Consider the following 27,754-nt stretch of genomic DNA (forward strand, 5'->3'; position numbering starts at 1 on the left):
CTTCATCAGCTTTCACAGAGAGTATGCGTTCCAAGTTTTTGAAGGCACATCATAAGCTTAGCAGCATTTGGGAGCCATTGTTTCTTGCTGGTCCTACTCAGAGGCTGCAGACAAGAGTGAAGCAGAGGTGAGCTGGAGGTGCTAATCAGAATTTAAGAAAAATGGTCAAATTTGTGCTCCTTTCCCAAAATTACATACGCTCACAGCTCGCAGTATGCCTTTCTTTCCTAGGAAAAAAAAATAAATTTAAAAGATAATCGAGTAGTCTAACAGCTGTTGGGTCTACCTGTTGCTTACTAGAAAGGAGTAGGGGAATCAGGGCAAGTGCAAGGCAAGTCCATCCCAATCCACAAGGATAAAAATCAAGGATGCCAGGTTCTCCTCCTGTATGAATTGGTTACATCACTTAAATTTAAACTAAATAATACACACATTTTAGAGGGACAGCTCAGGTTTCTAAGCAGGCAGAAGCCAGCACTGTCTGACAATGCCCAGAACAAGACTAAGGTTTTCAGGAAACAAAAATAATCCCTTTACAAAAAAGTGCAGGTTAGAGCATAAAGAACCATTTCCATATTGGATAGCCAGTTACATTTTCTCCCTGGAAAAGTTGCTCTGAGCCAGTATGGAAGGTGCTACAAGTGCAGTGTACTGACTAGTGTAACAAACAGGTGTGATGGAGCCATTCAATTTAAAAAAAAAAAAAAGCACCCCCCCCCCCCCCCCCCAACCAACCCAGTGTTTATACTCTTTCTATGAGGATCATTAACCCTTTAAGAGTGCTTTATTCCCTCCCCCCCAGTTTTTACTTAAACAAAGCCACAAACCAAAGGATTTAGGATTAATCAAGTAATACTTGCTGGGACTCTCAGGAAACTATGAGCACAATTTGCAATCGAGAGCATGTGCTATGTGGAGGAAAAGATGTCCTTAGTTCATTTTAAAGTGTACATACATCTGCACTATTGTCAATGCTACTGTGAGAAAGGCTTTGTCATGGAGGTTAGTGTATGAAGTGCTTACATCATACACAGTGAAGACAAAAGAACCACTGATAGTTCAAATGTTAACAAACAGCCAGTACATACTGCTGCAGGTTTATAGTTAAGTTTGTTTTCACTAATATTGATTAATAACACAGCCTGCAGCCTGTGCCTTTGTCCACACGTGTAGTTACAATAAATGGAGCAGTGCTCAGAAGCAAGCAGTCAGGTACCCCTGATTTGGCCACAGCATTTAGTAGTTATATACCTTGCCATATGAACACAGTCCTATTAGGTTTCATTAGAGGAGCATAATCTATCAATGATGTATCTGGAAGAAGTTTGGCATGCAGGGGGCATCAAAAGAAACTTTACTGCAGGTGCTATTTATCCTACAGGATCACAGTGCATAAACAGCAACAGAGTAGAGCATTTCAGTGATTTTACTCAAACAGTTCTGTCTGTCCCTGAGTGCTTTCTGACCGCTTTGCTTCCATGGACCTGATCCACTGCCAGCGTTTCAACCTCTGGCTGAGGCTGGGATGGCGCGACATGGTGGATGCGATGCGCCACCCCAATGTGTGCCTTGTGCGACTTCTCTCGGGCTGGGCTGTGCGATTCACCGGATGCACGATCTGAAGCAATAGGTGGAATAACTAACGGCCTCTCCTTAATAAGATGTACTTCTGCCGTTTCCCTGGCCAACAGAAATGGAGTGGGATCAGGCATGGCATCCACGGGCTCTCTTAACAGCAGCTTCCGGCTATCCGACCCTATTCTGTAGGCCTCTTCAAACTCGGGGTTGAGCGGTGTCGACAGACTCTTCTTCATTCTGCGCCGTGGAGTCTCCGGCAGTTTATCTTTGGGAGGGGACGGCTTATAGTTGGACAACACAGGACTGCCAGAAGGGGTCCCCTCCGAAGTCCCACTTGAACTCATCAGCTTCTTCTTAGTTGCATGCAGCTGAGAAGTTAAGTAAGCAATAGTGCTCGCTCTCTGCTCTAGTTCACTTGACAACATATTGAGCTTATGGCTTTTCATTTTCAACTCTTCCAAATACTTCTTTTCTCTTTCTTTAATAGTGTTTTCCAGCACCATTATCATCGCATTCTTTTGCTCAAGTTCTTTCAATAATTCATTATTTTCAGCCTCTTTGACTTTCAGCTGAGCTTCAAGATCTTCACACTTTCTTTTGAGTTCATCACTTCTTGAAATACCATTTCCTAGAAGAATAGGAAAAGCAGAAGTGTTTCAAGTTAACAATAGCCAATAAATAAAATAGTGCAATAGGGTTCCTTTTGCCATCCCAAAGCCGTGACAGAAATCCCAAAGACTAACTTCAGCTAATGCTCTTAAAATTACTTCATCTTCAGAAGGACTAAGACAGCTTTTAAGGAAATGATCAGGAGCTAGTGCCACTCACATGGTTTAATAGTGTTGATACTAAGTAGAGACCTTTCACATATTCTGGGGAACAAAGATTACAGAAACTGTGCTCAAAACTGGAGCCATTTTGCAAATCCTCTGCTTATTAAGAGCAGCTTTTCCCACTGCAAATGCCAGACTGGCTGGTAAGAGTGACAGAGCTGCTGTCACAGCTCACCAGGAAGACATGCTCAGGCTTTAGCTTCACCCCTCCATGAGCAGCTGAAGCCTGTGACTCTAAGGCAGAGGTGCACCTTGTCACTAAGGCTTTGCTGCTGCAGAAGTCTCTGTGGGGATTAGGTGTCCCAGCCTGGCTGCCTTCTCTTCACATCACCCTGTAACACTAGGGGTTCTTGCACCGCTGAGGACATGCCATCAGGAACAGGCGGGCTGACCCATCTCAGCACCCCTGCCCTCACGCCATAGGGCCTGTGGGGCAATTTTGTCACTCTTCCCCTGGTTATTAGAGCCGGACGGCTTCCCAACTGTTTAGCAGAGACCAGCAGCCTGAACATCTCCACTAACAAGCACCCTGTGTCGCAGGGCTATTGACTATGAAGCATTAGATGTTGTCCCCTCCACACTGGGCAGTGTCTGAGCTTGGCACAGCATCAGCTCAGTGGCATCACTGATACATCACCTACTCTGAAAATCCTGTGATGAGAAGCATCTGAGCAACATTGCAATATCAAGAAATAATGTTGAGCACATGCAAAGCTGCTCAGCTGCTTTGCTAAATTTGCCCGTGTTCCTTCTTATCCACAATACATAGAGTGTGTGTGTGTGCGCGTGCACATGTGTGTGTGTATATATATATATATATATATAAAAAAATAAAAGCTTTGTGGTGCAATTACAGTATCAGCTAAGTTTTAATCATAGGCTCACTCTCCTGCCCCATGCTCCCATATAGCATGCAGGGAACTGACTGTCCAGCAAGAGAGAGGAGTCAGCGGTTCTACACTCTGTTCCTGGCTCTTTCAAAAATTCCCTGTGTGACCTTGGTAGAGAACTTGTGAATTTACTTCATAAATAACAGTAAGTCTGGAAAGTAGAAAACTACTCTTATACCTTTAGAATTTATACAGTCAACATCCCAAGGGCTAAGTATTCTCACCTACTTGTAATGGAGAAAATACAAACATTGAAAAAGATGAGGAAGTTTAACATGACCATTAAAAGAAAAATGCTATGTATTCCTTACCTGACAAGTCTGAACTCTTTACAGTCAGCTCATAGGTTAAATCTGAGGAAAAAAGTTGTTTATTTTTGTTAGATCATCATCATCTACCCCATACACCACCTGGTGAGCATGCTTACAATGGCATACTTCAATAAAAATAAAACTTACTCTTCCCTCCCCACCTGAAGCAATAATAGATCCACTGCAAATTATCAAATCTGTAAACCAACTGTAACTACCAGGGTTTTTTTTTTTTTTAAATAAAAAAATCCTTGCTTAATGACCACACAGTTGTGCCTCAAGATACATGCTGATCACCCTAAATATAAGGTGGTGGTGGACTTTGTTGCTGAGGTTTCACTGCTAAAGTAGTAAGAAGCAGTTACTCCATTCCTGAGGGAAGAATTAAGCATTGAGTCAGCATCGGCATCCTCTCCCAGCTACCTGTGCAGTGCTGCTGCAGGCGTCGAATCTCGGCATGCAGGCCTTTCAATGTGTTGGCATGTTCTCGCTGGAGAAACAACAGATTCTTCTGGGCACTCTGTAGCTGATTCTCCAGGTTTGAAGTTGCCATTCTGACATGCAGTTACCCTGTCAGTAAACAGATGTAGAATTGAAACAGCGAGTGATCTTGCACATCCCAAGATCCTCACTCTACAGCCAGGATTAGCAGGAATAGCTGAATTCTGCTATTAATGAACTGATATGCAATCAAGCAAATGCCACAAAAGGTTTTTCCATTTCATGACTATTTCAACTAGAAGTGCTCCAAGTTCATAGAAAGCTTAATTATACTCTAGGCCAGAGCAGCATAAGGAATGCATTTGTTTGGAGTTAACACATAGAAAGGATTAACTTCAGACAGACTAAGTCACTAATCCTGTTAGAAGATAAAAGTGGAGTTCTGAGAAATGGGCTAGTATGTCCCTCTGTCTAGTTGGGGGTTTTCCACTTACTTACCTCCAGGGATACAGGAATTAGTAACAACCCTGGACAAGAACAAGGAAGAAAGCACTAAAACACACCATCTCTAAGAGAAATGGGAATGAGGGGGTGTAGCACACAGCTAGGCCCGGTGGTACTGTCACGGATGCGGTTGCTACGGGCCACCTTAGCCAAGATGTGCTCACTGGGACCTGCACAGGAGGAAGCTCTGGCTGCTGTTGCATTTCCTCAGCTGTGCTAGCGCAGGATCCTGTTCCTGGTGCAGGCCCCATGGCACTGGAGACTGGCATCTTGCACGGGCCCCGATGACATGGAACAAGACAGTTGACAAGGACAATGTTTCATTTAAAGAGAAAACAAACAGATTTTTCTTGTTCAGGTTATGAGTACCCGGAAAGCTATTACACCACTAGGTTTTCCTTGCAGAACAGCCTTATAAAACTAGGCCTTGACTACAGCAGTGCTCAGACTCAGAGACAGAAATGGTTAACTGTATGATGCTGGAGAGGTATTATTGAAGAGCCCTGCACTGCCAGTGTTATTGCTGCTCCCGATAAGGCAGCAATGCTTTTACGTATACCCACAGGCCAAACTGCTGAGAAACATCTGTCTGGTAGAGCTGGAGATACAGACTCCCAAATGAATTCCCTGATCGAGAGGTAAAAATAGCTCCTCAAAACCAGGCACAGCCAGATGCTTCCTGTGGAGAAGCACACACTGTGCCCTGGGGCTCTCTTCCGTGACATTTAAAGGCGTACCTGGAGGAACATCCAGAGAAGCAGAAGCAGGAGTTACCAGGTCCCTAGTGATGTCTAGTCACCAAGTCTGTCATGACAGGATTTTGTTTATTGCCCTGTTTCCCAGTGAAATTTCAACTCTAAAATAAGTATACTAATGAGAAAAAGCAACGACGACAGTATGCAATCCTCCTGCTGCTTCAAAGCACAAAAATCTCTCAGGTATACTTTTAGATCCTGAATTTCACTGTGTGATCATTACCCTGCTCTGCATAAACAGAGCGTGCCATGCTGCTACAAGGTGCATGGTGCTGCTCAGCCTACAGCTGGTTTATAGAGGCTGCTGGGTCTACATGAGCAGAACTTTCCAGAAACATGTCCTTAATAACTCCACATTACTACACTTTAAATTTCTTTAGCAAGAAAGCTGTCATCCTTGGGGAGCTTTCTGAAAACTCTGGTAAGCCAGCCTTCTCAGGCAGCTCAGGAGCACAATGACAGCACAAGAATAGGTGCACAGACAAATTCTAGAGAGCCAGGCTCATGGGGACACCAGAGTGACAGGCAGTAGCACATACCAGGTGGGAATGACACAAGCCACAGTGGGAGAAATACTTTCTGGGGGACAGAGCAGCCCAGGGAACTGTCGCAGCCCCTGTCCTACCACGAGGAGCGAGGAGGAAAGGTTTGTCAAGTGCCTCCACGCACTGCCTGTGCACAGCCAGTGATCTGGCCTGTCAGGGCTGGGAGCCACAGCAGCCCTCTCCCGCTGCCAAGGAGGCAGGAGACTGATAAAGTTGTTACGATGCCGGGTTAAACACTGCTGATGCCAAGGAGCATTAGCTTTGTCATTACAGCACGAAAGGCTAAATTCAGTTATCTGTGTGGTTTTGTAAAAACAATTACAGTATTTAGGTTACAAAGATAAGTAAAGAATCAGGACTCCCGTTGCCTGGACAACCATCTGCAATGACATTACAACCGGTCTGTAACTGGGGAACCACATGTTGTGCTTAAGACAGACCTTAATTCTGTCCCGCTGCCTCACAGGCATCTTAATAGGTTCGTCTTGCCATGTCAAGTGTTTTCCATTGGGGTCTTTTTGGTATGTAGGTTTATGACAACAATTTGATTCTACAAGTTTAAAATTGGTAGAGCATACACTCAGAGAAAGTAACACACTTTTGTTGTTCCTAAACATAACATAGCCCTGCATTTAATGTTATACTTTTTACTCCCTCTAAAAAACCAGACTCAGTGCTCCTGCACCTTGGTAAAGCACTAAAGCACCAGGGAGGGCGGGCAGAAATCACACACCCAGAGCCTTCCTGATTTCATGTGTCACCTTAACTGACATCATCATCAACTCACTTATCCTTACAGAAGCATACATTTGATTGTAAAAAAAAAAAAATAAAGTGAAAGCATAAACGACTTTCAAGGAATCCACTGTTGTGCAAGAGGCAAAACAGAGCTCTTGGTTACTTTATAACAGAGATCAAAGATTAAATTCAGTGCTCAAGAAGAATGAGGGTGATGGTGCCAACTTGTGCTTTGTTGAGTGGAACGGGTCATCTTGCAGTCTCCACCATTAGCAAACAAGTGAAAATTATGGACCAAAAACACTCTAAAAAGAGGTTTCTGCGTTGGCTAAATAAGAAATAAACCGAGTTGCGCATACAGGCTCTGGCTCTACGACTTCTGAAGAGTGGCTCATCTGAGTCATCACTGCTTTCCACATACTGGCAGTGGGCGCACTGGGACACTCCATTACTGCTACACTGGTACCCCCTCACTGCCCACAGCGTCAGAGGACTGTTTGAGGATGGACTACACAGTCCACAGCAACTACTGTGGGGCACCATTACTTTTAAACATTAGTGATCATTTTAGCTGTGTTACATTTTCAAAGTGACATCATCTTGTTTGCAAAGCTAACTTCAGACAGACAGAAGCTTTAATCAATCATCCAATTTCTTAAGTGACCATGATACTCTTACTGACTGAATACGAGAGCAGAAAAAAACCTGCAAGAGTCCACGCCCACACCATAGCTGGAGCTCAGACTGCACGGTACACCAAGGCTCAGAAGGGATTTTTAATCAAGAAATCTATTTTTCAAAAGAAACTCTAAGCACTGACAGCACGAGGTGAAAGAATAGCCTACACATAGTATCCCAAAGCCTTTACTATCACAATGGTTACTAACAGTGGCTTTACACCTGTAACTATAATCTGAACAGAAGATGACTTCATCACCAGCAACAGTGTTTACAACTCAGTCCTTGCAAATAAATGCGTTTTTTAAAAACTGTTTTCTAGATGTTGGAAAAAGCAGAACAAGGCTGTCACTATTCATCTCCTCAATTGTTTTTTCACCTTGATCTCTTGCATCTTAAAGATCACACTAGAATTACCTACTCTGAAGAAAACAAAATAATAATCAGAGGCAGGCTAGTTTTATAGGCCTAGGAAGAAAATAAAAATTACCAGCACAAAAGCATCATCTTCCCTGCAGCACCGGTAAATTAATCAGTGAGAGCAATTAAATCAATCCACTATGAATTTAAGCTGCAGCCTCTCTGCACTAAGTAGTTTCTCTCCTCAGAGGGCCGACTTTCCCACAAGCCTTCTGCAACCTTCCTGTGCTTTTCTTCCTCACTGCAGCCTGGTTGCCTGCCCATCCTCCCTCCTTTCCTTCAAGGGAAAGGGAAGGCCACGGTGGTAAATTCACAACTTCCACAGAATTTATGGGCAGCAGCTTCAGTTCAAACCCAGTCTACCCCGCCCAGTCATATCTTTTTAGAGAGCACATACAAACAGCGTGCAATCTGTGCACGTGTGTTCTGGGAAACAGCCAAAACCATCTACCGTAAAACCAAGGAAAGGGGAAAGTGCCTTGCATAGACAGTCACTATACAGAGATGCTTTTGCTATGAAATCTGCTTAGAATTGCAGAAATTAGTATTAACAACAATATATTCCAAGGCACTAGTTGCTTTGTACCTATTTTACACCAAATCTTAAAACACAAAATTAGACCTAATATTATTCAAGTCTGAGCTTTGGATTAAATTGATTTCAACTGAATATGCATTATCTGTCAACAAAGCTCATTAGCACAATATTAAAAATATTTTTGATTGCTTTTGCAGCCAAACTTATTTGTGCAATAGAAATTTCCTTATGAGGGAAGAGAAAGAACTCACATCTGCAGTCTGAAGAGCTCTCAGATACCCCACGTCGTGGTTCAACTCCAGCCAGCAACTAAGCACCACGCAGCTGCTCACTCACTCCCCCCCGCACCCAGTGGGATGGGGGAGAGAATCAGAAAAAAAAAGTAAAACTCGTGGGTTGAGATAAGAACAGCTTAATAGAACAGAAAGGAAGAAACTAATAATGATAATAATAATAATAATAATAAAAAGGATTGGAATACACAAAACAAGTGATGCACAATGCAATTGCTCACCACTCGCTGACCGATGCCCAGTTAGTTCCCGAGCAGCGATTCCCCCCAGTTTATATAGTGGACATGATGTCACATGATATAGAATATCCCTTTGGCCAGTTTGGGTCAGCTGCCCTGGCTGTGTCCCCTCCCAACCTCTTGTGCCCCTCCAGCCTTCTTGCTGGCTGGGCATGAGAAGGTGAAGAATCCTTGACTTGGTGTAAACACTCCTTAGCAACAACTGCAAACATCAGTGTGTTATCAACATTCTTCTCATACTGAATCCAAAACATAACACTATACCAGCTACTAGAAAGAAAATGAACTCTATCCCAGCTGAAATCACCTGCATTTCACCCAGTTTTAAGTTCAGCAATATTTTTCCCTGTAGGAACTTTTTAAGCCAGTGCCTAACTAAAAAGCTGGCCAAACTGCCAAAGCAGAAGCCAGATAAAGAGAAAATATTTCTCTTTCTAGAATACTATCAAATTGTTTTATGCCCCTAGAGCTAATATAACTGAATTGGACACAAAAAGTTAGAAAATATGGATAGAATATACAGTAAGTTAGGCCAACAACCTAGCCAATTAATTTGTCATTGGGCAAGCTTACCAAACAGGCCATTTCTGAAGATCAGAAACGGGGTTAAAAGGAGGGAAAAACCCTCTCAGCATGACATCGCAGAATTGCTCTGGCGATTGTTCTGCTTTTGCATCAGACAAGAGAAGTATCTTCAGACACCTGAATAAAGATTACCCTAAAAAGCCTGGCAACACCACATTACATATTTTGTAAAGGGACAGAACCTGAGAGAGAAGTAGACATCCTGGCTGTGACCCTCCTGGATGCTCACATCCACAATGCTTCCGCAGGACAGAGCGAGAAGGGACATTACTTGTGCTATTTGTTGTCCAAATTGTTATGATTTAGTGTGATTATGCTCTGAAAAAGCCCACCCAAATAATGTATTTCAATTTAAAGCATACTGGCTGAAAACAGTGTTTTGTGGGGTGGCGGTGTTTGTTTCGTTTTGTTTAAAGAAGTAGCAGCATGAAAATATGCTGATTTACGACTGAAAAGTCATTTCATACAAATAGTTTTCTTTGAATAATTGGATTATTAAAACACTGAAGGTTTTTATTTCATTTTCCCCACTTACAGTCAGTTTGCATATTTTGTACATTTCATAGCATTTTACAACTAATCAACTTCCTTGTTTATTTATAGTAATTTAGTATTTATATAGTAATTTATATAGTAATTTAGTAATTATTTATTTATAGTCATGTAAAGGTCAAAGGACACCATGCAAAAAATATAAACTAATTTTTAAAGCCAAAACCATCGACAACTGTCACAAAGTTAAACCATGCATTGAAACTTGGAAAAAGCTATTATAAATTAACAGCACCCCTTTAACTCTGCATTCTCAAGTATACCATTAGTGAAAGCTACTATGATTGCATAAAACATTTTATTATGTTAGCCTCAAATTTGTCAGCAGCTCATAGGATATGATGCAAGTGAGACCTACTGACCCATGCAGTCAGAAAGTTTTTTTTAAATAGGAATAGACTCGGAAGATGTAATGAAAAAGAAATAAATACATTAAAAATAATTAATAGTTTCTTTTAATACAAGTCAGTGAACATTTTCCTACCACTTCCCTATGCAGATGCTTTGACTTCGTTCCAGGGAGTTTGGTTAGTGGCATTTACAGCTACCCCAAGTTCCTTAACAATTCTTAACCTGCTGTTTCTTGGTGCATAGCACTGAGCCACAAACCACATCAACTCTCATGGGCAGCTGAGATCTTATACAAAACATGGTCTTGAGAGGGGTCAGTCTAAAGAAAAAAAATATCTATTCAGGTACTTCTCCCATTGGGGTTTCAAAGAGGAAATCCTATAAAGCAGTTCTGGGATTGCACTAACCTGATTTCATCTCCTGCTCTCTGAAATAAGAAAGAATGCGCAGCCAAGAATAAGGCTACGATCAAGAAGCACAAGAGAAATAGCAAAATGCAGAAGTCAGCTGAGCCCTTAGTAGCCCAGATGAGCACTCTTCACTCTCTCACCATGGAAATTGGTGGGACAGCTCTCAAAGCAACCAGTCTCTGGCTGGATTTCATCAGATAAATTAAGCCAATGCTGGCAAGAAAGCTGTAACTGCATACACCACAGAACAGTTATGTCACTATGGTTTTCCCCCCTTTCTCCTTGTCTCCAAAGCAACTTTAAAAAAAAGAGTTTGCTATGTTCTTATACAAAAGGAATTGTGCAATGCAGAGCTGGGCAAACTCCCACTAGGCATGCATATGTCATTTGATAAGGATGATAAAACATTAAAAGGGGCATTGCAGTGTTCCAACACTGCAATGGTAACACACCTCCTCTTTCACAGTAAGACTCATGCTAAACACCAACAGTGTCCAACCTGTCACAGTTACACAAGCTTTATCTGGATGGTATGCTGCATTCAACCCTCAAAACATGCAAAATTTCTCATTTCTCAGGATCACCACCATCACAAAATGTTTCTAGATAGGCTCAAAGACTGAGCCTCAAGTCCTCCGAACAATGGATTCATGATTTCTCTTGAATATAGTCTAGGAGGAACAAATGGAATGAATTTAACAGCATTCCCTTGGGAACATTAAGTGCAACACTTTAATCCTTGCTGCACCTACCTAAGCCCTCATTTTCCAGTAAAGTGGAGAAGGTAACTTAAATTAACATTTTGGTAAGCCCATCTTAAAAAGGAACTGCTCCATCTCTTATACAAGTGCATGTTCCCTTAAAAAGGGAACAAAAATAAATAAATCTTAAATTGAAAATGAATAATATTTAACAAGAGCTTCCAAAATGCACCTCATCACATGCTCACCGTGAACAATTGCTAACATTTTAAACAGCCAAATCTTGCCTTGCAGATGATGTGCAGGCTCCAGGCCTTTTCTGATCTTAAGTATTTGGACAGAGTTCAAAATATTTCAAAGCAGCGAGCATCTGGCTGTGTATTAGGTACCTTTGCACTAAATCAGAGCATCTCTATACCCTGTTGCAAGAGGAGGGAGATGCTAATCTATGACTTTAGACACAGTCCAAAAGAAGCTGCTGGAATGAAGCCCAAACAACCGTAGTTATTTAACATTTTCATTCCTGTTTGGTATCCACTAAACAAAATAGAATAATCTCCTTTTACATTGATGGGGTGACTATCACCTGAGAAGCTGCTTTAGATCCCTGCCAACACATATCCAAATCTTCTTGAAACATGTATGGGGCAGGCAGGCATTTTCCTCTCAACTGGTGTCTAGCCAGTGCCCCCTCAAAACGTGACAAAAGCTGCCAAAATGCTTTTTGTATGCTGTACAAAATACAATTTCAAGAACTAATTAAAGACACAGGAGTTTTCTCCTAAGAACCTTCAAAGTCTTAGCCAGTCCCCATTTTAAAGACTGTCACTGAACTGACCAAACGTTTCTAAATAATGTAGCTCCAATGATAAAATGCCCATCTGACAGACACTTAGCTGTTCTTTGCTTAGATCAGCTCTCCATCTCTAGAGACATATGCCATTCCCAAAGTGTTTGTTCAGCTTATTTCAAAGGACACAATAAAGGAAACCCTGCAGTCTCCACAGCCAACTCGAGGGCTTTGCTATCTCTCTGCATGGACGTTTAAGTCTCCCCACCCCGCAACCTGATACCATTATACTTCTACTAATGTAGACCCAGCAACAATACAGTTTAGTAATAGCCTATCACACAATTTCAGATTTATGCTTGCCCCTCATTCACCTGTGCATTAGACTGAACCACTTTAACTAGGCTCAATATTTCTGGAACTCATGCTCTTCAGACTATATGCTAGGCCTGCACAACCACCTTGTGAAGGTCCTTCCCCTTCTTCAGTGCTCCCTTATCAGCATGGAGTACATCTTACAGCCACAACTCTATCCCCCTCTTCCTCTGCCTTCTGTGTTAAAGCATAACAATACTTACATGCAATTACTGTCCCAATAACTTGTTTTCATATTCTTCTATTTTGTGTGTTTTAAGCCAAGCAAAATTAGTAGTTCTCTCCTGGAGACAACTGAGGGAAAAAAGGAAATGTGCCACTCTCCTCCCTGAGGAAGGATATGATTTTGCTTTCTCAGCTCCTTTTCTATTTCTACTGCTTTTCGATGCTATTTTACACAGTTGTTTCTCTGCCTGGCTTCCCCTTCATTTTCTGATCAGAGATTCTGCAGACTCGTTCCAGTTAACCTCTGCAATGTTCCTGAGGAAGCACAGGTTTTACTGTTTTACTAAGAAAATAGTTTTTTGTTACTCCTACAGTGATTGGTATGGCAGCAGGAAGAATAATTAAGTGGACACACTCCTGGTAGCAATGATTTAATTCTTCTAGATGCTCTAAATGAACAAGCTGGTACTTTGCACAGAAATTGCTGACCGCTTACACGCCCGACTATCTACCTGAAGTCACAAGGACTGACAGGAATAATTCACGTGGAGTTTTCTTTGTCCTTGAGACCACCCAACCCCAGAGCTGTCACAATGGAAGCAGACTAAAAGTAATCAGATGTTAAGATCACTACCATGACAGAGACTATTAGAGAATCAAATCAAATGGTCCTGCAGTGGCATTTTATACAGATACAATTATTCTGACCAATACAAGGGTATCCAATGGTATGGCTGTACAACTGTCAAGAAGAAATAGCTTACTCTGGCAGGAAACACTGAAAATGACCTAATTTGGGCATAATTCACTTTAGGAAAACAAAGAAGGTATCATCTAGACAACACCAATTACTTCAAAAGAACCCCTTTAACAATCATAAGTCCATGTAATTTTTATAAAGTGACAATAAAAGCCCTCATGAGTAAGTCTACATCATAATTTAGAGGAACAGGTTGGTTCTCGTCTGCTTTCTAGCACACGCTCCTATTTTATTCACCCCTTCATTCTGAGGATAAAACGGTTTGTTATTTTAATACAACTTCCATCAAAGCTACAGAACACAGATCGCACCCCAATCACAACCAGTCAGTTACAATATTGCAAAGATGCATGTTAGTCTAAGTAAAGCCAATTTCTCGTCAGAAGGGGAATGACAAAAAAATTAATATTCAATTCCCCCAGACTAACACAATATCAATGTTACACATAAACCCGAGCCTGATTCTATTTGTTTCAAAGTCATAAAGTTCTCCAGCTTCGGTAAAAGCTGGATCAGAACTTAAGCTAGTAAGGTGGGCTGTGGGACGTTTTTGTACAATGATATGTTAAGTATAACTTCAAATTCATGCTTAGAAATAATACTATACTATGAAAAGTCAAGGGTTTTTTTAGATATAAAATATTCATGTATGAACACTTCATGTCCTCTTTTAATTTTATTCTCTATGATCAATAACATGTGAATCGCACAAGAACTCAAAGAAAATGTATTTGTGTCATTTTTAAAAATTTGCCACTTCTGAAGGCTGCCTGAAACAAACCAAAAAAATTACTATGCTGGATTCACATTAGCAATTTTGTTGGGCAGTTTTCCCCCATAACAGGAAAATAACCTGCCACCACACAGACATGCAACTATTTAGTTATCCACCCTAGCCGTGACTTTGTCTCACCCATTCCAGTTGCATATACTGAGCAAGAATTTACTGTCGCATTTCTGAAACACTCTGAAATCACCTTCCTGGTCATTCCGTGAACCAGGTCAGGGAATTGGTCCAGCTGAAAAACAAACCCCGTTTTTCCACCAGCTATTTTTCAGGTGATGGGTTCGCCATACAACACTGGAGTCACCTGTGCAGCTGTTGGGGAAGGTGGAAAAAAAGAAATGAAAATAAATATATAAATCTGTAACCAGGGCAAGGGGGTGGTACAGGCAGAACTGCTTCCTGCAGCAGCACCAGCTCCAGGCACTCAGCTGAGCTTGAGTTTCTACTGCAAGAACTGCAGAAATTATGATTTTCAGTTTACCTGGAGTATTTGTGAAACACATCAAAAGGCACTGAAGCCTTACAGCAAGCTAAATAAATCTGTCCTCCTAGGAGAGATCCATTTACAGAGAACAGCTATTGTAACAGCAGCTCTACAGAATAGCACAACTATTTTTCAGGCAAGTTTAACAGGCTAAGGAGTATGCTTTTCTCTAATGCATTCTGTGATGCTGTTTCATAAGCCATTGATTTTATTATTTTGGAACAGCAACTATGATCAAACATACAAAAATTGGTCTCCACTTTGCTAAAGTAAAGGTTTTGAGAACTGCTGATGAAGAAAATCTAGTGGTGGTGATGACCTATGTCTAAGTCCTTTCTTAAGCAAGTATAAGATTTTTTTTTTAGTTTTTTTTTTTTTGTGTGTGGTGTTTTTGTTTGTTTGGTGTTTTGTGTGTTTTTTGTTTGTTTGTTTGGTTGGGTTTTTTTTTAAGTAAATAGGATGCCAAAACAAAGATTTCAGACAGAGGTGCTTTATACTCTTGCTTACATAACCCAGTTATCTCAAACTGAGACAATAAAACTGTACACAGCTTAAATCAAGCTTTCATGAGGAATAGAAAGCAAACAAGCACACACACTTTTATTACAAAGGAAACCTGCCCCTAATGACATCATTCACACGATTTTTTCCACACAGACGGACACTTCCTAAGCTCGACACCTCTGCTCCACAGAGATGCGATTTGTTGCACCTTTTGTGCCCTCCCTCTGAGCACTGACTCAGATTACAAGGAGCTACTGTTCCCTGGCATACTTTCAGCCTTTCTAGAGGCAGCTATCATTCTGTTTAGGGAGAAGCCATGTAATTTTACAGTTTTCAGTCAAGCAAGGTTTTTAAATAACATTGATCTTAAATCCTGTCTCTCACCAAATAATTAAGACCAACAAGCAGCAACGTATTTTAACATATTAAATACAAACCAAAGGTTTTCTAGGAGTGAAATGAGAGCAAACATCCCCCTCAATAGCAGGAAAGAAAGAGCGATCCAAATAAAAGGCTTTTTTTCAAGGATTATTTAAACCCAAACAACAGTTTGCAGAAGTTCTGATACACTCCAAGGACACTGTTTTTCACAATATTTTGTCATGCCTCTAACTTCTAGTAGTAAATAAATGTATCACTCCCATTTATAGTACCATGCTCTTTAACATCGCCAGGAGAAATGAGCTGGTAGATAACCTTAAAACATTATTAGACATATTCACTGATCACATGGAAATACTAACACCCATTACCAGACTGCTGGAGATCCTTGTTTAGACGAAAACAATTTTGATATCACTGAAAAACGAGCACAGAGACTAGCCAGGCACAAGTTCATTGAAGATACTATGGCCAGATACATAAAGGATGCCAGGTCTTGGCAAGTAAGTGAAGGAACTGGTGGTGAGGTGCAGCAGGTAGCAACTGGGCAACATGGCTCTATTAAACGCACAACTCGTTATCTTCATTTGCTTTTCCAGATGTTGCATTAGACTAGTGTGCAAGAAAGGAGCAGAGAGTTTGTTTCGGTATGCTGCAGATGCAAAGGAAACCGGAGCTCTAGCGATAAGATTTCTGCCTGAACAAAGGGCACCCTCCCCACCTCAACTCCACCTCGGCTCTAGGCACTCAGTACCATTGTTCCCTGGGACAGGACAGGCTCTGCCAGAGACTGCTCTGACAATATGGGTTATGGTTACACAATATTAGCTTATTGCAGCATATTTGTATCAATAACAACAGCATGGAAGCAGCAATAAGGCACACAGACTTACACCTATGCTTTTCAACGTTTTACAGCTACTCACAATGTTTTATTGTGTGCTGCAGTGGACATGAAAGAGGCTGCAGAAAGCCAAACCAGAGACCTTTCATGCAACTATCTTTTTTCTACACCAAAATCCTTAGCTCTTTCCTTCCTTCATCTGTGGTTTTGCTTTTTAAACCAGCAGTAGGAAGAGCTATCCCCCTGCCTAGTCAGAACACACTTAATGATTTCGCCTAAAGCATCAAGTTATCTGACATGCTGATTTTTCAGTAAATCACTGCTCATCAAAACCCACCACTGTTAGTTACTAACAGACACATACATATACAGATACACAAATATACACAGAAATTGTCACTCGTCAGCAAAAAAATTCTTAAGCATTAGAAACTGTTTCAGAAAGATGATGTCTCTTCTCTGTACAAAGTAAACTACAATTTGTTACATTTTTTAAACTTTACTATGAAAAATGAGGTTAAACATGAACTTGAGTAAAAAGATGAATTACATAATAGTATTCCGTTTACACAAGTATTGCAATACATTATGAATCCTGAGGATATAAAAGCAATCCTTCAATGTTTTGCTACTTTAAAGCACCATTTTTTTAAGCCATAGAAAAGTAATGAGACACCTGGAAATAAGAGTCTAACACAGTAGCAAAAGTAAACCTAGTTCATTGCAACTGTATTCCCTCTATTACACTGTTTTATAATGTTCAAGAAATATTTTAGGTTACATTATGGTCCACATTCTGGAATAATAGCACTGGGGAGTTTTTCTTCTGCCTACTGCTGTTAAAGGATTGACTAACATAGTAGATCTGCATGAGCAAATATATTGTCCTTAATACCTACAGCCTCTTGAATTAAGGCACACAGAGGAAAAGTTTGATTTTTGTTGCTCCAATGACAAAATGCATTAGGAAAAAAAAATCATTTTAAAGCCCTGAAAGTATGCAATTATATCTGAAATCTGAAGTAAAGGAAGCAACTTTAAGGAATGAAACAAGATTGCTGTTTTAGAGTTTGCAACAACTACTGGACTGAAAACTACATACACCATTTGGATTGGTCATAAGACCTTTGTCTTTCCTAAGCAGATGGTCAAGGAAACTTTACAGATATACTAAGCAGAAGTATGGTAATAGGATGAAAACAAGTTGTGATGTGTCAGTGTGGCCAATATTCTTTTTTCTACTTAAGCAACGGATACTTTCCTCTGTTATGACCTCCTGATCTTTGTTGTTTCACTAAAAATGACTGCTGGAACCTCTGTACAACCAAAAGCTTGAAAAATTAACAATATTACAAGTCTGCCATTATCTGCTTATAAAGCACTTGCTTTAAATAGTCAAATCAAAAAGCAATGTGCAGTTTAAGAGCATAAATGTCTGTCTCCCAGAGGTTCATAGTAAAGCATTCCAGAACTACATTCACTAATGAGCAAGTTATATGAAAAAGGCACTGTATTTACAGTCACATCCATTTGGTTGGTGGTGTTTTTTTTTTTTTTTTTTTTACATTAAGGAGCATAATTTATATTGCAAAAGCATCAATAACGCTTTTTAAGCTTAAGCATCTTACCATCTAGGCAAAGCCAACAAGTACCCTGGATGCTTCTTATGTACCTGCAATGCAGATCAAAATGGACAATTCCACCCTCAGGGCTGCCTCAGCTTCTGCGTTTTTATTTACCTTCACTGTCACAGCTTTACACAATTTAATAAGGCAAATTCAAATGCATACCACTGTCCATGGTGGGAAGGGCCCCTCCTTCCTCCCTGCTGTCCCACCCCACGTCCTGCATAGGGAAACAGCATCTATGCGGCTGGAAGAATCTGCATGTCTGAGGACGCCCTGCACTTCTTTGCTGCCATATCCACAAGCGACAGGCATTCTCCTCAGAAGGAAAAATTCTCCTCGTCTCAAATGAGGATTACTCCCTACCCACTCCAAAATGTACGCCATCCATCCACCTTCTCTTTCCAGGACCCGTGTTACTCATGAAAATGACACTGTTGTCGCTTTCTAAAGTGAAAACATACCATACAAAAGGAGACTGTGAAGGATGAAAGAGGATGGGAGGTAAAACCTGCCCCAGTGGGTGTGGGTGGGAGTCAGCAGCTCCCCTGAAGCCTATCCGAATTGTGCAGACGGATGCTGGGGAAGAATGTGAATGGGCGGACTGCTCTCTCCTGAGCTAGGATACATTCCCAACCAGAAATGAAAGAAGCATCCTTACCCTCGAGCCAGCAGAAATGGAAAGATAAGGGGTAAAGTGAGCTGCAGGACAACCCCTTTTCTCCTCTGCTGCTCTAGTGACCAGAAAAAGGGCCTTTTACGCTCTTAGGAGAGATAAGGAGGCACGTTGGTCCAGCGCCAACACACCCTCGGCCAGGCAGACGGCTGCAGGAGCGGCCCATCCCACACACCCAGCTCTGCTCTTCACGGCCCAGGCGGGCTGCCCTCGCCCCACCGCCGCAGCGGTGGGCAGGAGACCTTTCTCCCCCGAGGCTCTGCTTTTCCAGGACCGCGACCACCCCTCCTAACGAGAGAGGGGCCAGCGGGGTGCCCCGACACCCCTGCCCGCCGCCTTCGGGGCAGGGGGCGGGGGGGATGACAGGACCCGACCCCCTCACAATGCCGCGGCGGGCGGGGAGGGTCTCCCCGGCGGGCCCGGGGCCGCGCAGGAGACAGCCGGTAGGTGCGTGTGTGTGGGGGGAAAGGCCTCACCCCCTCACGGAGCGGCGGTGCCGCTAACCCGCCCCACGCCCAGCCCCGGGGGGATCGCGATGCCCCCCTCAGCTGGCCCGGGGGGGAAGGGACAGCGTGCCGTAACGCCCTCGCCCCCCGCCGCCCCCTCAGCCGGCCCGGGGCCGCCGCCTCTCCCCGGCCCCTCACCTGCTCAGCCCTCCGCGGCGGTGCCGAGGCGGCTCCCTCCCGCCGCAGGCCCCCACGGGCGCACCGGACCGCCCACCCCTCGCTGCCGGCGGCACGCAGCCCGGTCAGACGCTGCCGGCGCTCATCGCCCCTCACCACCAGCCCGAAGGAGCCGAGGGGGGCCCCGCGGGGCCGGCACTTACCGGCCGCCGGGTGTGTGTGTGGGGGGGGGGGGGGGGGACGACCGGGGGCGGCGGCGCAGGCGCAGGTGCGGCTGCGGCAGCCCGGCCCGTCGCTATGGCAACCGGGGGGGTCAGCGCTGTCATCGGCCGCGGCCTTATCCCCGCCCACGGGAGGCGGGGGGGGGGGAGGGAGGGAACGGGGACGCGTGCGCCCGCCCGCCCCGCGCGCTCGGGAGCGGAGGGCGCCTGCGCTCACCTGGCGGCGCGCGCGCAGGTGTGCGCATGCACGTGCGGGGAGGAGCGAGCGCGTGCGTGCCTGCGTGCACGCGCGTGTTGTGCGGGGGAGCGGTGCGTGCAGGTGGACGCACGTGCGGCAGCAGCACGGGAACGTCGCGCGTGCCCATGCGTGCGTGGAGAGGTGCACGGAGGGGTGTGCGTGTGCGCGTGTTTGGAGCAGTGCATGCACGTAGGTGCACGCGTGCATGCGAAGCGGTCTGCGTGCACACACACACACGTGTGTGTCCGTGTGAAGGAAGGGCGGGGAAGCTGCTGGGAGCGTGTCTGTGACCAGAAGTTGTGCGTGCTCCAGAGGGCCGTGACAGTGTCCGTGTGCGGATGCACAGAAGAAAAAGGAGGGAGCCTGGAGCAGGGGGAGTTTTTGTGCTATTGGCAATACGTCGGCACACGCCTCCCTGTGCCCAGACGGTTCCTGGCCACAGGGGCGTGAATTTCCCTGCAAGCCCTCTGAAACGAGCGCAGCAGCAGCACGGCCCCAGCGGAGCAAGCTGCTAGGGGTGGAATTTCTGCAGTCTATCCATTTCTGCACACGCACCTTGGCTCTGCAGTGTCTTTTCTGCATGAATATATGCATGTGACCTCAAACTGCACACCAGCTGGGTAGGTCCTGGATGTGCAGCCGTACGTGGTTGGATATTCTTTGTGCATCTGTATTTTCTGCATAAAACCACGTGGAAGATGATGCCACATGGCACATTCACCGGCATGTGATTATATTTCTGGCAGATGCACACAAGTTCAGACGAACAGTGTGTGCACTGGCAGGCACGCACAGAAATTCCCCCACAATTAATGAGTACAGAAAGGTGAGGGCAATCGGGGCGTTGCCCACGACCAGCACATTGCCGCTGTGAGTGGCACACGCAGGAACAGCCTAAGAAGATTTATCTTGCGTGCAGTTTGCACACAGTGTCTTTTCTGTGTTTGTAATGGAAAGAAAATACTTCATAAGGGTCTTCAAAATGAAGACAGAAACTTTTTTTTAAAGCAGCCAACAGAAAAGGCTGATTAAAGTTTCTAAAAGTTAGAGATGATAATTTTCTAAGGAAAGAGAAGTACTATACACAACATAGATAACTATTTCACACCTTCACCAAAATCAAATTCAGCGTTAAGCTGCAAGCTGGCGGATCTACGTACCTTCAATGTGAGTCCGGTGTGTCTGAGGAAACTGAGGACTGACCTACAGATGCTTTGCACTTTGCGGCTCCTAAAGGCGGGGAAAATGAAGCGCAACATAGCCTGGAGGGAAATATTTTTAAGCAAGCTTATTAGTTCTTAGTCAAAGCTAAACCCAAAGTCAAAGCTAAGCCCAAAGAAGACCAGTTTTAAATGGGCGGTTAGAAGTGAAAAGACTGGTACAGGAGGAGATTTAAGTGTATTGGAGCAGTGGGAAGGAGCAGGTTGCTGTGTCCCACCAGCATGGGGTGGGTGTGAGCAGTGTCCCCAGGGCACGTCCCCAGCCTGGGACACAGCTGGTGGCTCCTGCCCCCCCCCCCCCCGACCCCCCCCAAATCCCTCCTTCGAGGCATCTCTGTGCAGCAGCTGCGCAAAGTGAGGCTGAACTCGAGTGCCCGTTTGCGATGTCAGGCAGACATAGACCCAGAGAACAAGCCCTCTCCTGTTCATGCTTTTCCTTCCATTTTATCTCAGATCCATCCAGCTTTTTATATAAAACATAGACTTTTAATTTAGGAACCCGTTAGGTGATGAACTAGTCTGAGAAGCTGATTCAGTTAGGACCTGTGCCAAAAGAGAAATGCATTTGCCATTTGAATCATCCTGGCAGGAAGGACAGAAGGATGTTAAATTCAATATGGATCCCTAATAACCTAACACAGATGAAGGAAAAACCCCTAGCTGTGTTGCTGGAAAGAAAGTGCTTTTTATTAACGGGCCTTAAGATGTGACATTCATAGAACAGAAACATACCCCTGTACCCCACGTAAGGGAAACGTGTTGGAAACCAAGGGATGAAAATACATTCATTGAAATAGTCCCTAAGCATTTTTTCCATGTCCCCCTGTTTTTTCTGAAGTTTTCAGTTCTGTGAAGTTTCAGCCTGCAAACATCACCCCAATTTGTCATCTTTTAAAAGGCTGCTCTGTTTCAGCAGCAGTATCTGCTGCCCCTCGCCAGGTGAGCGGCCCACTGAGCTGCCCCAGTTTCTTCATGTTCAAAATGGGAATATCTTTGTCTTGCAGGGTGCTGCGAGCATGGTAATTATGTGTCATTAATATCTGCAAAGCTCTTTAAAAATCCTGAAAAGGAGAGTGCTGTGTAATACAGTTAATTATAGCTCGGTGACTCCTCTTTGCAGAGAGTTGGGCTGGAGGAAGCTCTGGTCCCGATCACAACTCCTGAGCTTTGGAGATGGCCAAGGGTTTTTCTCCAGAAATTCAAATCCCCAGTCCATCAAAGTGCAAATGCAGGGCTCTGAGATACAAGCATCTTACAGTAAAATCTCACATTGTTTATGCTCCACCAAAATCAGAGATCACAAAAAGCTACGATACAATGTGCAGCAGTCCTTAAAGCCCTATGATACCTGTGGGTTGTACCTCTACTGTAATTATCAGTGCCTCATGCAGTTACAGCTTTCTGTGAAAACTGCAGGCATCCTTTCAAAGCCTGGCTCTAAGCAAGCAACCACCCCAGGGTCAGACAGAAAATCCATGGGGAAACTGAGTTAAAATACAGACTTCCTGACTGCCATGCTTTGACAGGATGGGGCAGAAAATCCAGCAAGCAGAGTCCAGTTCTGAGGACCTCAGAGTCCTGAACTTCAGTTCAAAGACCTCTGTCCCTTCATAGCTTATTCTTCAGCCATATGGTCAAGCTCTGCAGAGCAGGGAACTCCTTGCATGGGTGGATTTGCCTGGATTTGACGGGATGCAATCTGCACGGATTGCCAGGACCTTGTTGCTAAGCAGAGTTGCAGGTTGGCCAGTCTGTCTCAGGACCAGCTGAAAAATTGCTCTGATCCCCTGTCACGTAGCCCTGCATGCCCTCTGCGGGCTGGCTTGGCTGCATTGGAAATATGCCACGTTGCTTGCATGAAGCATCTCCGAAGTTTATATGTAGAAATAAATCAAGTGGCTGCAAAGCCTGGGCAGACAATGTAATGCCTGTGGAGGAAGGAGGGCTCCCAGCAGCACCGACAGCGGCAGCAGCAGCAGCATCTGCCTGCCAGCGCCAGCTCTGGGCTCTTCTCCTCCTTTCTGTGCTGTCTGGGAACAGAGAGAGGGACCAGGTAAGAGGATGAGTGGAAATTGGTGTGTACTTGGTGGAGGGGCCATTCGTACTTTAAAAGGCCCATGCTAATTTGTTAATGGGAGATGAGTGGAGGAAGATATTAGGGAGAGGTTAGGGCAAGGCCGATCCTGTCCTGTGTCTGTCTCGGATGATCTGCCTCCTACCCTGTGCTTTCTGTGGTCTTGGGTTTGCTCTCCAGGCTGTACTAGGAGCAGGGACAGAGAATTTCCAGGACATCAGAGGCAGGGCATCTTCTCACTCTTGCTGGCTTTTTGCTTTTAAGGTGCCTCTCTCTCCTTTTCTTTTGCTTGCCTTGTTTTTTGAAGAGCACAGATTACAGGCACAGGAAAGAGCAGCAGGCTGCAGAGCTGGAAGCAGAAAAGTTTTATCACCTCTCTTGTGTTGCTGCACACAGAAGTTTTTTCTCTTTGCCGTGCATCTGTAACATCAACATGCACAGCTGGCCACATTTTGTTTCCGGTAATGCAGATCTAAATCCAGACACCCTCCACCCTACAAAGCTAAAAGAGTTACTATTAATTAGATCAGTGTGGCTGAGATAAGAATCTGGGATTAGCTTCACATTCACCCCATCGGGAAGGAGGCTGTGCTGGAGTGGCCGAGGCTGTGCTGGAGTGGCCGTCTCTCCTTGCAAGCAGGCAGCCCACAGGTGGTTGTGCAAGTCCTCTGCTCTCCGCAGAGGTGTGCTGGGGGTAGGACAAGGGCAAGTTATTGTGCAGTCTTTCCCAGAACTTGATGCAGATTGGGGAACAACAGCCAGGATGAAATTCAACCAAAATGTTAATATCTGAAGGGTGATGTGATCCCTCCCCATTCCAAAAGGGAAGATTTTAAAAATCAGAACCAAATGTACGTAAGTGTGTATGTATACAGAGAGACTTCTATACTAATCATTATTTAGTACCTTTGCTATCGGACATCCTTTTGGAGAAACATCAGTTAAAATACTCGAGGCCTAATTCTGCTCAGTGACACTGGCCAAGCCAGCATTCCTCCCGCAGGGCTGTTCTTGAGTGCTGTCTGTGGTCCCTTCACTGCATCTTACCAACAGCCTCTAAGATAATTAGCAGTCATCAGATGAGATCTAATTTTTAACAAACTTCTCCCTGCATGGGAGAGGGAGGGGAAAGCTTAGTGAATGGCAGGAAAAGTCAGTGTTAGGGAGTGACGACAGGTCCTTTTATCATCCTCTGAAAAACAGCAAAATTACCAAGGATTTATTTACAGAAGCTGGGAGAAATAAGGGAGATGCTGTCAGCTCCTTAAGGCAGAGACTGGTTTCAGTTATTGTTTTTCCTTTGTTTGCACAACACTTACGCCAGTGGGGTTCCTGGTACAAGAGGAAGCCTCCTGCTGCAGAACAAGTAACATCTGATGACAAGTGCTGAAACTGAGGCTCAGACATCTATTGAGGAGCAGAACTGGAGAAAGCGGGTCAGGATCCAGGAGATGCCTAATCCAGCCTGACGTCTGGGGTTGGAGGAGCAGAAGGTGGGAGCACGCTGCTGTGAGCTGCACACACGTCTCTGTGCATGGAGGGGGGTACGACACAGAGATCCTTCTTGCAACTCTGCTGCGGCGTAGCTTACCGCTAATGAAACAGTGCTGAGCAGAGCGTAGTCAGCCATATCCCAAAGGTGGCACATTGGCCTGCATTGCCTTAGCGGTCATTTGCTTTATAGCGGGATGCTCAGGAGCATCAGCGTTTGTTTTTAGTAAAAGAAAGCATTATCTGCAAATTGATCTGCCAGGCCTTGCTCTGGAAGTGCATGCAGGCAGCTCCCTGCAGCAGTGGGCAGACAGGATTTTGCATCCCTGATATCATACATTGCCCAGAAAGCTCATTTAGTGCAAGCTGCCCTTACCTCATCTATTAAATGTGCAAGTGAATTGACCTATTCCGTGAACGTAAAACATTGCTACAATTGCTGGCTGGGAGAAGGCATCAGCCCCTTACTCAGCTCCCTTATCTCCACTTTACCAACCAGACTCTTAGAAAATCCATTATTTTCAGCTTTAATTCATGAGATGGCAGTTAGCCAGAATTCTGTGATTGTACAAACAAGGGCAAAAGCACTTCCCACCTTTAAATGACATCATGGGCCTTTCCCAGGAACCTGGGGAGTAAGGGTTCTCATTTCAATCAGAAAGGGTGTGATTAAGGCCCAGAACAGCTTTCAAAAAACCTCTTCAACTAGGCAGCTAAACTTAGACAATCAGTCCCCAAAGGAAAAAGGCCAAGTTGTGAATAGCTGAAAAATAAGAGAAGAACAAACATTTTTTTGTAGGTCAAAAGAAGACCTGTGACATCTGCTTTTTTTTTTTTTTAAGGCTTTTACAAAAAAAAAAAAAATAAATCTAGTCTCAAGTATATAAGTAATCACTGACAGGTTTATATATGTATGCCCAGGCTCTGCCTACTGTATTCTATCAAAGATCATCAGGAAAAAGGCCAGTGACCTCTATGTTCAGGGAGCAAAATACACATACAGAACCTTGTCTGTTTTGTCAGACCTGCCAGATGTGCTGTAGCTATTACCATGCATTAGCTCTCGTCACATACATTTACACACATGCCATGATTGCTTCCTTTCAGGTCAGTGATAAAGCGGCTTTGGAGAAGCAGATTTGCAGTGGGAGATGTACCCGTGGGCCAAAGAATTGTTAAATTATCAGCATCAAGAAACCTACTGCAATGTGACTTGACAGTTATACAGTACTAGGCTGAGGCAGTGTTTACTCTGGACTTTTTAAACCTGGCCTACGTTGAACTTTTTTTTTCTCTGAGTAATTTCCCATCATTGCTACCTCATGGGTTCATTTCCATGGCAGACAGAGGAAAAGACAAGTCATTGCAGTTATCAATAGCTGAATCAGTACCATCATCTCAGCAAGCTGATGCCTGCCTCCTCCAGCAATACAGGCAAACAGGTGGGCAATTCAAAATTCTGGCTGTACCCAAGAGTAAAGTCAAGGGCATAGGAAAGTACGAGGCTAAACGATTGCAGGGGGACCAGAATGTCCTCCACCAACAGCGCTCTGCGCTTTATAATCCTGCTCTATACTCAGGTGAGTCTGATCACCGCGCATGCAGCTAGCCCTCTGCTGCCACAGTCCTCCATTGCCTCCTAATAATAAGCAGTGCCCACGTGAAGAGCTTTAAACTTTGTTGGACAAGGAGTGGAAGAACTACAGGATTCCTTTTGCTGATGGGAGATTCAAAGCATGGAAATATTAAATAACCTGCCAGAGCACACTGGGAAGCTGAGCTACATTGCCCAAGGGCCTGCCTCACATGTTAAGAAAGATTATTCCCATGGAACAGAACACGTTTACCGTTAGCTGAGGAAGTACCGATGCCTATAATCTGGCTTGCAAAGAAAAGGGCTTTAAATGACCCGGAAACAGCACAAAGATCTGAGCTTGCTTTATGAACCTAAACCATGTACTTGCCTGTAAGTGTAGCATTCCACCTCCATACAATTCAGCTGCTCCATGGTCTCTAGGTGAGGAAAAATGAAGGGATTTTATTTTATCTTCCCTGATGGTGACTGGTAATGACCTGTGAATTGGTGTCATGTGTGGCTTTTTTTTTTTGCAGGCTGTAAAACAATTAGGCCTGTTCCCCAGTTATAGTTTTGCTCCTTGCATCTGGGAGGGTTTTTGCGCTTGCTGCCGGGGAGCACTGTGTATCTGGGAGTTGTAAAGATGTCTGTGGTTTTATTGCTAGATTTTTACAAACCTCAGGTTTGTATTTTTATTATGATTGCTGCTGTGAGGACATTTTAAAAAACATTGTGTTTCTCTTTGAGATTACGTTTCACTCTGTTGATCTTTCTCTTGACATTTCAGGGAGTTGGGGGATACTGGCAAAACATGCAGAGTAAGCAAAGGAGATCTCCTTCACCCCAAATCCTACCTTTGCCAAACTGGGGACGCACAGGATGTTTTCATTTATTAAATTAACATAGGCTTGGGCTTGTGTGAAGCAGTGTCTGAACAGAGCAGGGCATGCTGTGATGTTAACAGCTCAAGACAGTGCCATTTCCTCTCTCCTATCAGAGCTGCTGAATCTTTTCCCAGCCTTCCTTTTTGCTCATCCAAACCTTACATAAATACCCTGTTCTTGGGGTAATGGACAAATTGCACAGGTGTTTAACTGTCACTGTTTCAAACCTGTTTTCAGACTGGCAGGGTTGTGTTTCAGATTGATCAAGGAAATGATATGCAAAGAGGAAATCTCTCCCTTCCCTCTCTTACCTGAGACTAATGGTACAGTTGAAATGTAGAGATGCACTGGCATTTGGCTGCTGTAGAGCTGTACCAATTCTCTGTTGTTACTAGTCAGGGGAACTCTAAACCCTCATCATCTTGCCTTGAAGATACAGAATTGGTTTCCATTAGCTTGCTGGAAAGACCAAAAAAGGCACGTAGGAACCTGCAGACGTGAAACTTGTGGTCAGTCTCGGCTCATATCTTTTTATTGCGTTCACTTTCAAAGGGCTCCAAAGAACCTGGCAACTATTAAGGAGTTGGTGATAGAGCTGTAAATTACATGGCAGTGTCCTGAAAAGAGCCAGTTTCAGTATTTGGAAAGAAGAAAGTTAAAGTCCATTTGCTATA

General features: G+C 44.0%; 1 protein-coding gene across 2 annotated transcripts; it reads right to left on the reverse strand.

Moving 5' to 3' along the window:
* Positions 1–746: 746 nt before the first annotated feature.
* On the reverse strand, positions 747–25,372 carry CCDC92 (coiled-coil domain containing 92). 2 transcript variants are annotated; one of them, XM_075039610.1, is made up of 5 exons: positions 25,216–25,372; positions 20,996–21,097; positions 4,036–4,182; positions 3,613–3,654; positions 747–2,206 (listed from the first exon to the last, which is right to left on the reverse strand). In XM_075039610.1, exons 3-5 carry the CDS (start codon positions 4,163–4,165, stop codon positions 1,431–1,433), a joined length of 948 nt encoding a protein of 315 aa, XP_074895711.1. In that variant the 5' UTR covers positions 4,166–4,182; positions 20,996–21,097; positions 25,216–25,372; the 3' UTR covers positions 747–1,430. The 2 variants fall into 2 exon arrangements, with proteins under 2 accessions (XP_074895711.1, XP_074895712.1); XM_075039611.1 differs by lacking the exons at positions 20,996–21,097; positions 25,216–25,372 and adding an exon at positions 19,398–19,439.
* Between the last annotated feature and the right edge of the window lie 2,382 nt (positions 25,373–27,754).

Source organism: Buteo buteo, chromosome 11 (genome assembly GCF_964188355.1).
Source record: "Buteo buteo chromosome 11, bButBut1.hap1.1, whole genome shotgun sequence".
NCBI lineage: Eukaryota > Metazoa > Chordata > Aves > Accipitriformes > Accipitridae > Buteo > Buteo buteo.